Source organism: Pavona decussata, unplaced genomic scaffold (assembly GCF_977016875.1).
Source record: "Pavona decussata unplaced genomic scaffold, jaPavDecu1.1 SCAFFOLD_8, whole genome shotgun sequence".
Taxonomy (NCBI): Eukaryota; Metazoa; Cnidaria; class Anthozoa; order Scleractinia; family Agariciidae; genus Pavona; species Pavona decussata.
Genome location: NW_028145431.1, coordinates 2,747,772 through 2,763,813, shown reverse-complemented (window position 1 = coordinate 2,763,813; position 16,042 = coordinate 2,747,772). Strand labels below are relative to the sequence as shown.

The 16,042-nt window shown below is 37.6% G+C and overlaps 1 protein-coding gene across 3 annotated transcripts; it reads right to left on the bottom strand.

Moving 5' to 3' along the window:
• Positions 1 to 5,730: 5,730 nt before the first annotated feature.
• LOC146488941 (uncharacterized) lies at positions 5,731 to 14,102 on the bottom strand. 3 transcript variants are annotated; one of them, XM_085114831.1, is made up of 11 exons: positions 13,629 to 14,102; positions 12,840 to 12,897; positions 12,284 to 12,379; positions 11,727 to 11,783; positions 11,365 to 11,546; positions 9,288 to 10,276; positions 8,522 to 8,653; positions 8,308 to 8,404; positions 7,903 to 7,976; positions 7,363 to 7,467; positions 5,731 to 7,046 (listed from the first exon to the last, which is right to left on the bottom strand). In XM_085114831.1, the coding sequence occupies exons 1-10, from the start codon at positions 13,733 to 13,735 to the stop codon at positions 7,379 to 7,381; spliced, it is 1,881 nt and encodes a 626-aa protein (XP_084970957.1). In that variant the 5' UTR covers positions 13,736 to 14,102; the 3' UTR covers positions 5,731 to 7,046; positions 7,363 to 7,378. The 3 variants fall into 3 exon arrangements, with proteins under 3 accessions (XP_084970957.1, XP_084970964.1, XP_084970946.1); XM_085114838.1 differs by lacking the exon at positions 13,629 to 14,102 and adding an exon at positions 13,002 to 13,153; XM_085114820.1 differs by lacking the exon at positions 13,629 to 14,102 and having other exon boundaries at positions 12,840 to 13,362.
• Positions 14,103 to 16,042: the final 1,940 nt, after the last annotated feature.

Here is a 16,042-nt window from a genome sequence, read left to right as displayed (position 1 = left end):
AGCGTGAATCTAACAGGTAGTTTGTTTGAATTGTGATTAGAGCTTTTGTCGATCCAAGTCAATTGAAAGGAAACCTGTTGGCAACCCAATTAACAGTAATTCCAATTAAAGTTAATCTTGATATGAATCTGATTACACAAAACAGCTGTGTGCAAATGAGCGTTTCAATTACGATTGAAAATATCCCTTAACAGGGCGAGAGAAAATACCGTGTGTCGAGCACTTCATGTCTAATCACGATCTATCTTAACAATTAATTAAAGCTTCTGGATAGAAATTTCCAAACTAAGCAGTATAAATAAAGATATTTTGAGGATAATATTTTCCTCCTAAATGGTCTAAATTTTGTTAATTAACCATCGCTGTTTTCGATCTTGGCTGAGGTCTACCGTGAACTTACTGGTAATTAATTTAAACGTTAGCAACTGTTCAATTAATTGTACAAGTCAGGAGCTTACCATGAACGATAAGCCATTTCCGGGCCGGGCCGTATTCTACGTTGAATACAGCTGAAAAGCCGGATCGGAAATCAATTTTGGACGCTACTAATCGATGAATTTATACAATAAACAGCCCTTCTCTTCGAAATGCGCCGGGCATTTTTATCCTTCATGGTACGCATAAATTTTTCTTTCTACTTTCAATACTTTCTTTCTGTTTTCAATTTTATGTTTGCCTTCATCTTACTTTTCTTTAAAGGCCTCGCCGTGTCCGCCCCCTTCAAAACAGCCCACAATTTTCGGAGGAAACAACTGACATTTCAGCCCACATCCTTCAAATAATTTTTGTTTTCTCGTCAAGCCTTTATCTCCAGCATCTTCCTTCTGAAATGAATTTTCCCGTCAAACAATGGTTTAAACTAACATCAGCGATTATAAGCCCCCCGTAAAACAATTCCCGTTATAAGCAACGCAAACAGATGTCAAACCGTGCTTTGTTCCACTATAAAGTCATGGCAGTGTTAGACGGCAGTGCAAAGTAACGGAGGTTTTTAAAACGCGCTGAAACAAAGGACATTGAATTGCCAATGAGACCTTCCTTACCTGCTTCAGAAGTCTTATAATAGATTGACGAAGATAAGATAACGGCGAAGAACACTGTCTTTGACTGAAACTGACGGCCCGGTAAAAAAGTATATAAAAGGCGTCCATCGAAAGCTTTGAATCGATTGATACTGAGAAATTCACTTCAACCGTCAAAGACTGAAGGCGTCATGTTGCAAAAGAATTTGATTTTCTTCTATTTCATTGTCGTTTTAGTCCTTGTACAGTGTAGCTGGTCTCTCAGTGAGAAGGAAAATAGTGTTTCACCAGAAATTTCTAAATCTCACGACTGGTCGAAACGCTCTCCGTGTATTGTTGGCACACGTTGGAGGACAAGGAGATGTGGACGTCGAGGAAGAGGACTCTCGAGCGCTGTTGAGGTAAATTAAAGGGGCTTGTATCATGGGCATTTCCTTTCTCTCTCTATCTCTCGTCAAAAATGTAATTTATTCTTAAGTCAGCCTCAAGACAACTACAAACTGAAAATTCCTTCAAACGAATTCCTTTCTTATTTATTTCATTAAAGAAATAAGGGAAGAACTAACTGGGCTCTTTAATGAAAATCGGCTTCTTTGTTTAGTGCGCCGAGATGTAGATGAGGGAGCTTAAGCAACGGCGACAGCAACGGCAACGACAACGCCGCAAAACAATAGCTGCAATAGGTTTAATGAGCAAAAAAATACCTCTGCACGTGCGTTTTACATTTTGGTACATTTCTTTGCCGTCCTCTGCAAAACAACAACGTTATATGACCACATTTAAGGTTTTGTGGAGAACGTCAACGGACGACTGTGAATTTTTCATTTTCTTTCTTAACTTGGACGCCACTCCTACCAATTTGGTTCCTGGATAGTTCGCCATTTTTGTAAAAGTTGAGCGAATTGAAATAATCGCGAAGTAGCACAAATGAAAAAAGTTATATTATCAGGTGACGTTTTTGTTGCCGTTGCCGTCGTCGTTGCTTAAGCTCCCTAACTCGGACAGCGTCTTTACGTCGCCTGCCAGATGACACGATCAGTCTTAAATGACACTGATATGAGACAAGGTATTGAGCACAGAAAGAACTTATTTTACAACAGTTTGAGCAGATGCCTAAACGAAATGTACGATGAGTAACAGTAACGTGGCCGCCGATAGACTGTTAACCAGGATCAATTAAGGCATACATACTTCGCTGTAGACTAGTATTGCATCAACATTTGTAGAAATGGGTAGTCTATTTCCAGTTTATGCCATACGAAACAAGAGATAATTTAGACTCGTTTGCTGTCGCCTCTTGTGATCGGAGTGGGTTATGGGAAGCCCAACCTTTTCCCTTAGGTCTCAGGGTATTGTGGGAAGCCAAATTCCCTATACAGAGCAGGCCTATTTTGTTCTCACGTCTCCCTAATTTCCACGCGCACGTCAGTTAAGACGCACAACTCTGCGATACTTTGTATTGCGCTAGTCTTCCTTATAGATTTCTACACTGTAGTTCACGACGAACAGCTTCTACACCGTAACCTACTATTTTTACTGACTTGCCTAAAGTTTTTATCTCAATTTGTTTACCGTGACACAGATTTCCGATGGGCCGATCACATCAGGAGAAGGATTGAACGACTTAAAATGACTTTACAACAGTGGGAAACTATTTTGCGCTCCTGAAATCATCACTATGTGCTGAAAACGTTACAATACCGAGTGGGAGCTGGGGATATGTTGACGGAATCAAGAAATACCATTACTGCTGAGATGTGAACATTACAGAAACTGATAAATATACTTTGTTTGTTTGACACTGAATGTCATTTTACTAGACGTGAAAATAAAATTAAAATAATTTCGTTGCAAGAAACTCTGTTCTGTGTTTGACTGACCCTGTCCAAACACCGTGCATTTAGTGCAGTTCGAAACTGCACTAAATGCCTAGGGAATTGGAGATTCTCGAACCGGGGAAGTGAGACGCACACTAAGTTTACATTCTGAGTGATTTCGACTCGTTCCTAGCCTCACTGTTTGATGCGTTCAGATGGAAGGGAGTAGCGTAAAGAAGATTACGAGGCGAATGTACAATAAAAGCGAGGAAACTAGAGAGAGTCTCTTTTCGTTTTTTCCCGTTCCTTAGTAATGAGTGCTTGCGCACAAGAGTCGAAAAGAGCCGGCATGCATGATTAATGATAGCGTACAAGATTTAGAGACTAACGAGAGCGAGGCTTGAACTTTCGTCTACACTCGTCAACTCCCGTCCACGCTCGGCAACACTCGTCCACTCTCGTCACCTTTCGCCCACTCTCCTCAACACTCTTTCAACAATCGTCATCTCTCCCCTCACACTTGGTGACTCTCATTCTCGTTTAACCTCGGGTTTTTCCGTCCATTTATTCTTGTTAATAACTGAAGATGATAACGACACGAAGATGTTGTCGTTGTAATTAATGTACAAAACTACAAGTTAATTTCCCTCTTATGTTTCGTGTCGGATAAGTAACAGGCTGTTTATCCCTTGACCTGGAGTGTTACACACTTTAGCCAAGTCGCTGTTGTCTTAATTCGATGCATATAAGAATGAGAATGACAAATGCATATAAGAATGAGGCATGACAAATTTTATAAATAATTAGTCTTTATTTACACTGAGTTGTAGTAATAAAGAGTAAACAATTTACTCTTTTTGAGCAGCAAAAAGTCGACACACAAAAATGATGAAATATTATGTTAATGATGATATATACCGATAAGGATTATACAAGAAATCGTTAGGAATCCAAACAGCAACTCCACTGACAAATTTTAAACTAAAACGAAAAGAAACTGAAACGAAGCCAAAAGTTAAAATAACGTGTTTAAAATAAGCCTCCTACGCAGACTTTAAAGAGACTGCATGACCAGTCCAAAGACGGTCTGCGTAGGAAGCATGTTTAAAATGTTAAAATGAATTTCAAATACGAAGAAACGGAAAAAAGAAAGCAAAAATTAAAAGACGCGACAAGAGTCTGAACACATTGTATTCGACTACACGAAGTCATCGCTCACTGAGATTTATGACGTCACATCTGTCAGATGGTGTGGTTGCAGTGGTCTGACGTCATTCTGTCTGCTCTCTAGATATCTGTTTCCGGTTTCATCCAATCGTCAGCGATGATACTGAGTAATTCATAAACAACAGGGCGCATGCGCTCAGGTGCAACCACTTTGTAGGACACATTCGATTGCTTCAGTGCTATGCAAATTCTACCAAGTTACGAAAAACTTGTTAGAAATTTTAGTTTCAAAACAAAAGGAAATTAAAGGAAAAAATGAAAATTACCAACCAAGTTATATCTTGTACACTGTACTTAAACTGAGAAAAAAATGGTAGTATTGTATTTACAGCCAAAACAAAAATAAAACGTAACGGTGATGGCACGATAGGAGGTTCATAAAAAATGAAATTTTTAAGGAATATAAAAGTGTTTTGCGGTTTGGTCAAGAAAAACAACAATGAATCTACCAAAACAGCCGAGACACAAGTTACCAAGGGTAACTTGAGTCTCATGCTAAAACAAAAATAAAACATAAAAGTGATGGCACGATAAGAGGTTCATAAAAAAATGAAAAGTTTATAACGTTTATAACTAGAAATTAAAGTAATTTGCAGTTTGGTAAAGGAAAACAACAACGACAGCGGCGAAACTACCAAAAGAGAGACACAAATTATAAATGGTAACAGCTTCAAGAAAAAAGAACACAAACAAATAGCAAAACCAAGCAATGAGAGCGAGAAAACAACAAACCACAAAAATGAAGGACATAGCAAAGCAACAAAAAAAAGCGAACCATAAAACGCAAAACATAACGAAATTGCAAAAGATAACCGAACAAATAAATAAATGAAAGCAAGTATAAAACAGGATAAAAAAGTAAAAACAAAACAAAAAAAACTCTGAAAAGAAAGCATTTAAATTGCAAAATGCAAGCACCTAAATTGCAAAAAGCAAGCGATTAAAATGCATAAATTGCAAAAAAGCAAGCATCTAAATGGCAGAGGCAAGCAATTAAATTGCAAAAAGCAAGCATCTAAATGGCAAAAAGCAAGCGATTAAATTGCAAAAAGCAAGCATCTAAATTACAAAAAGCAAGCCACTAAATTGCAAAAAGCAAGCGACTAAATTGCAAAAAAGCAAGCGACTAAATTGCAAAAAGCAAGCATCTAAATTGCAAAAAGCAAGCGACTAAACTGCAAAAGGCAAGCATCTAAATTGCAAAAAGCAAGCGACTAAATTGCAAAAAGCAAGCATATAAACTGCAAAAAAGCAAGCGACTAAATTGCAAAAAGCAAGCATCTAAATTGCAAAAAAGCAAGCATAAAAATTGCAAAAAGCAAGCATTAAAACTCCAAAAAAGCATAAAAATGCAAAAAGCAAGCGACTAAATTGCAAAAAGCAAGCATCTAAACTGCAAAAAAGCAAGCGATTAAATTGCAAAAAGCAAGCATCTAAATTGCAAAAAAGAAACATTTAAACTGCAAAAAAGCATAAAAATTGCAAAAAGCAAGCGACTAAATTGCAAAAAGCAAGCATCTAAACTGCAAAAAAGCAAGCATAAAAATTGCAAAAAGCAAGCATTTAAACTGCAAAAAAGCAAGCGTAAAATTGCAAAAGGCAAGCGACTAAACTGCAAAAAAGCATAAAAATTGCAAAAAGCAAGCTTTTAAACTACAAAAAAGCAAGCGATTAAATTCCATAAATTGCAAAAAGCAAGCGACTAAACTGAAAAAGCGGGCAACCAAAGTAAAAGAAAGAAAAAAGAAAAACCAAAAAACAAAAAAAACAAAACAAAAGCAAAAACAAAAACAAGCGCAAAAAGCACACTTACAGAAATAGAAAAAGCAAGCAACGAAATCGGCAACAAAAAATGCAGCCACAAGTACCACGACAAACATTTGAACACATAACAATCAGATTACTTTGAAGACAGATGGAACCACAAATTGTGAACAATGAAACGTATAGACACTGATAGCAAAGTAGTAGGTGTAACTGGCATTTGCTTCAAAAGTTCAAATTGATAAAAAAAATTCTTATGCGAAAAATAAAGATTGAGATACAAAACACAACGATATTAAAGGAGCGAAACTATGACTTGGTGGTGGAAACTAAGAAAGGTAAGAAAAACTGAGCTTGAAAGACAACGAATAATCGGACATAAAGATTGCAAGGTATAATCAGTAAGCAGATAGAATTTGCAAAGTATCACTGAATTCCAACGAATGCAGTCACGCAAAGCGGTGACACGAACGATTGCGTTACTGCCATTTGTGAACACCACTGTATCACCACATCTGAATGGATGAAAGAAGAGCCAGCCAATCAGATCACATGTACGGAATGACGTCACTGAACACCTGGCTACACCTTGTTCACGTAAGAAAGTGACGTCATCAGATCTTAATGATGTTTGTTCAAAAGCTGGTGGAGTTTTGACTTGTCACAAGTTCGGGTAAAAGAAAAATTCGGAGTCCCCGACGAAATAAAAAAGAAGAAGAAATGAATCTTAAAAATGAAATTATAATGAAAAATAATAAAAAAAGACGAAAACATATAATTGCCGTTTGGAATCCTCAAGACGAATAGTTTGACTCCAAATTCGTTTCAAGTACAGAAAAGTCAATATTTACGTTAATTTGAGTTTGGTTGAAAACGTTTAGCGGTAAAAAAGTCTCCTGAGAAAAAGTTAAAATATTTCACATTTTTGTTGAAAATTGATGAAAGATTTTGAGTACAATGTTTGTTTACAGCATTTGAAACTGTTTTGAATGCGATTTAAAGACTGAAAGGAATTAATTATTTTGTTCACAGCAGTTTCAGGTGTAATAAAAGAACAAGCTCAGCTGAAGAGCTGAATAATTCTATTTACAACTATTTACATTTATGTACAAAAATTAAATGACATCTGAATGTCATTTAGTAAATCTGGATGTGTTATTGATGAACACACACAAGGCTATTTACAAATATTTACAAGTAAACTGTAGAGCAGAATCTGAAAACAAGAGAAAAAAAAGAATATTTCAGCTTTAAACATAGAATGACTGAAATAAATTAAGTGAAGGTAACCTACGAATCTGCATAACGAACGTAAATAATTTCTTAAATTTTCTTTTACGTTTGCAGTCGTTTCACGACGGAGTACTGAAGCTAATTTTGAAAGTGTGTTGATTTTCCTAGGATGCTATTGGATAATTAAACATGAAAAAGACAAGTAGGAGTGTTGAAAAATTATCCCATCATTCCTGCAGTAGAAATATAACAAAGCAACTTGGATGAAAACACGTGAATGTTGATCTCGATTAGCTTACCTTAAATGATTTCTGTTCAACAGTTTTGTCTTTTGTTCACAAATGACAAGAGCAAGTCAAGAAGTCTGGCTTCTTGGGCTCTGTGATGAGCAGTTTTACGCCAATCTGAAAATACAACGTAACAAATCAAATCATCGTCCAGTCTGCAAAAGGTTTATCTCTTCATCCATAGTTAATTGAGGGACTGGTTAGGAAACCTTGCCATGACAACAATGGTGCTGCAATTTATGTCGGAAGGGCCACCACCCTGCACAATCCTTTGTTTTAACGTTCACACTACAGTTGAAAATCTTAACAAAAACGTTTCGATTGGTCAGTTGCTCAAATACAATCTAAATTCTATTGTTGTTTGTGCAGGGTCAAGGCCAAAAAGGCAAACAAAAACATATAACAAAGAAGTTTGTCAGGTTTCATAACCATTGCCTTTCATTAACTATGCTTCATCCTAGAAATATACAGAAGCCGTGTTGAACAATAAGGTAACTAAAGGTTTAAACGAGGTAGAAATGTTGAGATTTAAAATGATATCATACGCTTTACCTTCCAGCTTGAACATCAGTCTAAGTTCAGACCTCAAGATGTTACAGCACTGTTCAAAATCATCTTGTTTGTCACTAAAAAGACAAAGAAAACAAGAATGAGTGAGAATTAGTAGCTAGCATTAAATGTTCAACTGCTTCATCGTACTGAAATTCCATCTATCATTGCTAGTTTCCCAACATTGATTTTTCCAATATCTCATTTCATATTCTGTCGGTGATACTTATAATACTGTGGATTCGTCTGGAAAAGTACGCACGCGCAGTTCCTGCCTTAGGCTCCTTGCAATCATTCTGGGTCACTCAATGTATTTTCGCTTCTTGCTCGTTAAATTTGTCAGTGAGGTATGAACAACACGAAGACTTTCATCAATTCGATTGGAAACATGTCCCAGTTAACACTTACAGGATTTGAAGATTGCTTTTCCTCAAGGCAAGTTCTGCTCTGTAGTCATTCAAGCTAAGCCAGTCCTGCATTAAGCCATCTAGTTCCTCTTTACAATCTGAAAGATGGAAACAGAATCAGCATTACAGCAACAGCAAACACCATATTGTGCTGTTTTAGTATAGATGTTGCACAGACAGTAAACGATAAAATTTATGACAATCGTGATACTGACCTGTGATGTTCATGGCCTGTCGCATTTCCAGTTCAACTTTGAGAGTCACTTTGTCCAAGGAAACGATTTCTTCTTTCAAGAAATTGAGCTCTTCTGCCACATACGCAGACAGATCCGGGCAATGCTGGGACACTATTAAATAAAAATAAGATAAAATGAGGTCTGTGGACGGTGGCCTCTTGATTAGAAAACAACTTATGTGAAGACTGTCAAGACTGAAAGTCGGTAAATCTCAGAATGAGCCGTCTTATCAAGTTTGGGTGCTGACCTCTAATGGAAGGTCAGTTCCATGCGAGTACAAATACAAAACTGAGTGAAAAGCCAAATCTTTCTTAAAACAAACGCTGGAACGAAGATAAACGGGATCTCGGGCAGAATACTCTAAAACGTAGCTTAAAATTAATTTTCAATCACGAGATTTTAAGTAAGCAAAAGGTTGATTTAGATTTCCGTAATGATGTCGACTGTAAGCGGTTTTTGGATTTTGTTTTTACTAGCCGTAAATGACTTATAAAATCAACCGTTTATATCAGCGATTCTGGGCAAACGTCCAATTTGCTGTACCTTACATGATGCGGAAATATATAGCATCTTTATAAGTTTGACGGAAAGCGATTTATTCCACGATCTCAGTGCCTTCTTCACATAAAGCCAAATTCCTAAAGCTTCCACGAGGAAGAAGGGGGAGGCCGTGAAGGTCTTCAGAGCGATGCTCTGTGGAGTATTGTGAAAGAAGCAATTGTTAAGGTACGTGTCATTATCTCACCTTTATGAGGAACAGGCTTCAAGAGTTTGTTAAAGAAGCAGGCCAGTTTCTCTTTCTCCTTCTCTGTAGCAGCAGCTGCATCTGTTTCCGCTGTTTTAACTGTGTCTGTTGCTTCAGCCTTGCGCTGGTCGCTGGCTGAACCACCAGAGTCAACAGCACAACATTTGTCAGCCGCTAATGAGGCTGCACGCTCATCACCTCCTGAAGCACCATCGTCGACCTCTGTTTTAGAAATCACAGGCTTTTCTTTAAGCATAACTGTCACAGCGCTGAGGCCACCTGAGCTGATAGACGTCTCTTCACCAAGCTCCTGTTCTGTAGCGCTGGGCGCAGCGCCTTTCTTCATTTCAGGCTCCTTGCAGTCTTTGGAAGATGGTAAATCTGTTTTCTCGTCACGGCGCGCACCGAACGGATTCAATTTCTTGACGGCTTTCTTGATTCCACGTCGTTTTCTCCGGCGACCTATCGGTGAAGGAACTTTTTCCTCTACATCCACCTTCTCAGTAACCTTGGTTGTTCCTCCCTCACACACTTTCACTGGCGTTGTTTTGGATCGCGCCCCAGAATCTGATGTCAAAGGCCGTTCCTCTTCGCTGGAGGTGCTGGAAAGATTTAAGTCCTTGGGAAAACGCTTGGTCTTTCTCTTTTTTCTACTCTTACGCCGAGTAGACGCAGAAGTATCAACATTGCTTGATGTCTTTTGTTCGTTGTTATTCTTCAGAACTGACGAGCTTTTCAGCTCTTTGATATCGCATTCCTCAACCGGATGAGCTGTCGGTGCAGGAGTCCGGGGACTAGTTGTCGGGGGAAGCTTGGGTCGAGGTGGCGCTTTCTTCTTCTTGTTCACCTTTTTGGCTCCTCCATCTTCGTTCTTGGCATCAGCACCAGTTCCCTCGCCAGCGTGAACCTTCTCTGTCGCCTTTTTGGCGGAAGAGGCGGACTTTTCAGCGTTTCGCAAGATTTCTCTGATCATATCATCTTTGTTGCAACTAAGATTAAAAGCAAAAGAAAATTGGCATCAAAATTAAGGGACTGAGTAGTAAAATGTGAACTATATCTAAAGAAAATTATCTTCGGATAAGAAAGGAGGCAAATTATTCCAAGATAGACTGTTGAACTTCGCTACAATGGCTTGTCGTTTTACGAAAGTTTTACGTAAGGACTGGACTGTATAATGAATGATCAGTATACGCTTAATTCCTTATACTTCAGATCCTCACCTCTTTTAAACAAGCTCTCAAGACATACTTTTTTAAGATAGCTTTTAATTGACTTACTTATACATTTTTATGATAGCTTTTAACCGATTTATTAATTTGATCTTATTGCTGTTATGCGCATATGAAAATATTTCTATCGTATATGCGCAATATCAGTTTTATATTTATTATTATTATTACTTATGTATATGAAATCCTGGCACAAGTGCATGATATCCGCGGTATATTTTACTTAGCAAACCCTTGTGTATACTGATCATTACACGTACCCTATACTTCACACAACGTCCTTAGATTTCTCATATACCACTTCGTGTATACTACCGATAATTTCATGCAGCATGTGACCGTGTGACCGTTACGGGGAGATATTGCCAAGATTGTTCTGGCGTGTTCAGTTCATTCACTCAAATTCTGCGATAAAAATAGGGAGCTTAAGCACAGACGTTCGCGAGCCACAGAGGGCAACCGGAAGTCGAATGTTTCCTTTTTTGGCGCGTTTTTTCTCCTCACAACGGACGGGGAAAGCTCTTGTTGGACGTCTGTGGCTAGACGTTACAAACGTGATGGCGTCAAAACGCTCCAAATTCAACTTCCGGTTGCCGTCCGTGGCTTACGATCGTCTGTGCTTAAGCTCCCTATTTTTATCACAGAATTTGTGTGAATGAACTGCACAAGCCAGAACAATCTTGACAATATGGCCGTCATGGAGAGGTGGCCGCTAGCGAAGGCTCGACTTAATTTGTGCCACCAGGGAAGAAAATCCAGAAGTTCACTGAGGTAAAGAGGAAATGCTTGGCATGGCTGAAAAGTCCCGCATCATTTTGTCATCTATTTTACAATCATAATTTACTCACTAAGGGACGCCATCCTCCAACATCACAGATGTCAGTGTGAACTCCATGGATCCTGTTATGACGTTCTTATTGGCTGGTTTCAGGGTGACAGTGATTTCAAATGTCTTCTGTGTTTCACTGATGTAATCAGCAAGGTCAATAGAACCAGTGGCGATCACTTTGCGCTTTCCGCTTTCAGACTCCTGTAATGACATTAACACCAAACCAAAATGATCAAAAATCAAATGACTGAAAACGATAGAGCTTGTTTGGAGAAACCACGAATAGCAACACCGCTAAATTTGTGGGGTTTTTTTTTTCATGAATGTTCTTAACAAATTAAAAGTAAATAATGTAGAATATTCCCTTAAAAGTGAACTTACATTCTTGATAACAATATCCCAAGGGCGGTCTTCATATGTACCCTTTCTCTCGGGGTTCTAAAAACACAAGAACTTGTTTTCAGTTAAATGTGAGCTATGTAAACGTTATGTTTTCCACACAAATTACTTCATTACTTTTTTGCTTAATATCTGGCCAGTGTGCGTGCAACAATGTATCAATGATGTTGTTTAAAAAACTTGAATCAACTTTTGAAATAACTTTATCTTTGTATTGATAAATACTTTTTCTTTACAATTCATTTTACTGTTCTAAATAAGTTTTACTTAAAAAGGCTAAGATATCAAGTAAAATACAAGTTGTATTGAACGATATTCCTCTGTGGATTAAAATATGCATGAGATCAAACTTAGATCAATTTGACCAAAACACTTAACTTTTAAACTGAGAAGGTGTTGTTTGTTTCAATGTAAGCTTATATTAATAGCTCATTACTTACCACCAATTAAAACCATTGTTTTCTGCAAACATTTGGATTAATTAAAATTATACTTTTCCCACCGTTGCTATACAAATAATTAAGTTTCAGCGAATTTACCTGGTGAAGTGTTGGGGTCATTTTCACAGGATCTGGCTCAGGCCAAACGTGAATCCCACGGAAGGCATTATTCACTCCTGGTTGCCATGGGACGGGCTAAAAGCAAACAATCTTCTGGTTATGATTTAAACTACCTTGCGAGGATAAGTTTTTAGTTTCTCTACGTGAGAGCCAAAATTTATAAGATCGACAGCAGGTCCGGAGGCTGTTTTGCAAAATGCCGAACGCCGAAATCATAGAAGTCCCGAGTCAAATGTCTGCCATAACAACAAGTAAAAGTTGGTCTGAATCGATCGTTGCTTAACCTAAAATAGTACAGTGACGTTCTTACGCCTGAGTAATATCATTTGCTGCTTAACCGTGAGTGTTCAGTGTAGATGAACATCATATGCGAGCGGTGTTTGGCGTTTTAAAAAATACTGCTGCTCTCTGACTTAGATCGTCTGCTCGAGCCTGAACACGATCGATTTTGACGATTTCCTGAGCGAGGAATATATAAAGAAAAAATAAAAATAAAAGAAAGAAAAAGAACAGGGACAAGCTATTGACGACATACCTTAGTGCGACAGCTACTGTCGTTCTTTTCCCAAACGATAACAAGCTTGTGAGGATGCCTAATAAAAAAGAGTTTTGTTGAGAAATTAATTTTACAAGCTGCAAGCAAAAATGAAAATTCGAATTGAAAGTCTGTTGAACTTTGCTTAAATCCAAAATTCACGAAAAAGTACAGCTTATCATGAGCTAAAAATTTCTTTAAAATGTAAAAGCGGAAGAGTAATTTTCGCTGGTGAAGGCGCCAGTTTGTCTTGACTGTACTTCCATCCTCTGCGATGATGGAATAATATTTCAAACAAGTTGGTCCGCCATTGTGGATTTTGACTACCTTTGGGAATTCTGGGAACGGGTGACAAAGCTGAATAACATCCCTCCCCTCCCCTCCCTCGTGCATTTCTCGCCCTTGTCAGCTAAATTAAATAATTGCTAATTTTCTACATCTATTAGTACACTAATTTGAACTAGTTAGCCATGATTGCGGTTTTCTCGTATTTTGCAACTTATGAGAAGTGTCCAAATTTTGAGTAATTTAAATGAGATCCTAGGTTGCGCGGTTTTCAAAAGCTGTTTACGAAAGATATACGCGCGAAATTAAGAATTTTAAAAACTGAACAAACAACAGGGTAAATTACATCTCCAGGATAGGTGCTCTAGCTCTTAGAGATTTTTTGTTTTGTTGTAAATTAGCCGTTGATGACTGTAAAAAAAACTTTGAGCCTAAACAGAAGTCGTCCAAGTCAGCTAGTCAGCCAAAAACTCTAAACAACAAAAAAAAGGTTTTCTAACTTACCACACATCTTTCTGGCACTCCAAGGTTAGCGCCTCTACAGATGCAGTGATCTGGAATTCGCGTGCGTTGTTCTTGCTTCGCTTTATCTTTTTCAAGACGGAACTCATTTTTAAACTCTGAACGAAAACTTTTCTGACAAAGTTTAGTCTGTTCTGTTTACCTTGATTGTGATGTCATGTTGCCATGATAATTTGTTCCATTCTGAATGCGCGCGCGCTTAGTCCCCTTGCCGCCTCGCGTTATTCAGTCGTTTTCTTCGTTTGATTAAACATCAGGCTTTCTCTCACTAAAGTGTGACAAGCCCGTTTATTTTCTACAGATTCTTCTGGCCCTCTCTATAATGAGCATCGACACCTTCGCGCATGACCAGTGCTCAAGTCCTCTTTTCTCCGTTTCTCGCCCCAGTCTTACTCTTTATATCCACACTGTTTTGCTCCAAATGTTTTGTCAAAAGGCCACGTAACATTATCATCAAATAATCAATATCATTTTCGTTATTATTATCCAAAGAAGTTTTTCTTAGTTGCAGTCGAAATTTTTATCATCGAAACGCGCACGTTTAGCATGTCCAGTGAGAATCTGTGTGAGCGTCAACTAAAGAATTTAGCAGTGACTGCCGTTTTACATTATTACTGCCTTTTGGATCGTGAAAAAGAAGTTAAAATTATAAGAAAGGTTTGGATGTAAAGCGATACTACAAACGATTCAGAGAATACAAATTGCTGTAGTAAAGGATGATTATTCATCTCTGAATTGAAAATAAAAAATATTAAAAAAGTGACATATTATAGCAACGATCTTTTAAGCACAGTTGGGAACAGCGCTTTGATCATTCACTAAATTTTTCTCCTACATGTCAAACTAGTTCAAGTGTACGCTCGCTCCAAGCTCAGTTCTACACTAAAAACACCGACGTGGAATTAAATTCTTACTGCATAAGCTAAAACAGAGCCGGAACATGACTGTCTAAACTGTTTTGGGCTTATCCCCTGTTCGATGAAAGATATTTTAATATTTTAATTGGAAAGCAATTTGTTAAGGATGTCTTTGGCATTTTTCCCTCCTCTCCTCCTTCCTTCCCACGTTCTTTGTTTGTTCATTGTTCTGTTAGTGTGTTTGCTTGTTGTTATTGTTTTATTTTTTTGTTTACTTTTTTGTTTTTCATAATGACTTAGAAATGTTTTTATTGCACGTAAGTACGACGTACATTCAACATAGGAAGAGAATAAGTGATAGAAACGCTAGAAAATAATCAAGATTTAGCATAATGAAGTGAAAAGCGAAAGGAAGCCCCGGCGATATTGTTTAAGGCGTTTACAACTCTCCGTATTGCACACAGAATAATGGCGATTGCGCTGTAGTGGACGTATTTATACTTCTGTGGTCTTTCTAAAAAGTTTGTATAGAGCAAAAAGAATCCTTTTTTCCTCCCAATGCAATGGACATAATAACCGAGTATGGAATTTTCATTCCATCAGCGGACACGTGTGTTTATAATAGGCATAACTATTTTAAATTGGATGATGATTTGCGGTTAATAATTTTTCCGTTTTTTACCGGATCATGAGCCCTTTTGTTTCCTGATATAAGAAAGCCTGATTAACCCCAATAATGTAATCTTATAAGCTAATGTGCTTAAAGCAAGCGGGTTGGTGTTAAAGGGGAAGTCTTATGGGGTTTTTGACCTCTTTGTTAAAAATGGTGAAATAAGAACTTCACATAGCTACAAAACAATTTTAGAACAACGAGAGGAACGAAATTAAACAACTCGTACTCTGTTCTAGCGCATTTTGGAAACAAAAATACGAAAACTTGAAAAACATTAGCCAAACATTTTTCAAGTTTCAATCCATTTCAACCTACACTCTATCTCTGGCCAGAGGCACTAATTGATAGATTTATTGCACTGGGGTGATAATTTATAACAAAACAAGACAATTATTTGTTGTTTCTGTTGTCAGACAAACATTCTTGGGTTTTGAAATGACATCAAATTTTCGTGATATTTCCACTTTAATTCTATGTAGTAAGTTGGTAAGACTCTAAAAATCGAATAAAATACGAACTACCATGAGCTAAGATACATTTCATTCCACGATTCCATCCGCGAAACATGGGCACAAAACATTCACATCACGCCAGTAAATAGATGCTTTAGAATTTAAGCAATTTTGAAAGTTTAAACTTACGCAACAAAGCGTGAAAAAGGAAAAGAATTAATAGGGCGCGTGTTTTGGTGGCAAATCTTTGTATTATCCAAACAACCAATCAAACTTCTAAATAAGGAACATTCTCACAGCTTGGCTCAGGCTCGCACCAAATGCGGCCTTTTTCTGAGGCTTTTCTTAACCAGTTGTTTATACAACATTTATCAAATTAAAATCTGTAATGCTATTTAAACAGATAACGCTGAG

What these genes read in the sequence shown, in the direction of transcription:
- LOC146488941 (XM_085114820.1), bottom strand. Translation starts at nt 13,232, where the DNA reads ATGCACGAGGGAGGGGAGGGGAGGGATGTTATTCAGCTTTGTCACCCG. An exon ending in GGGATATTGTTATCAAGAAT is followed by an intron (nt 11,547 to 11,726) that starts GTAAGTTCACTT and finishes ATGTCATTACAG; the next exon opens with GAGTCTGAAAGCGGAAAGCG. An exon ending in ACAGGCCATGAACATCACAG is followed by an intron (nt 8,405 to 8,521) that starts GTCAGTATCACG and finishes TCCATCTTTCAG; the next exon opens with ATTGTAAAGAGGAACTAGAT.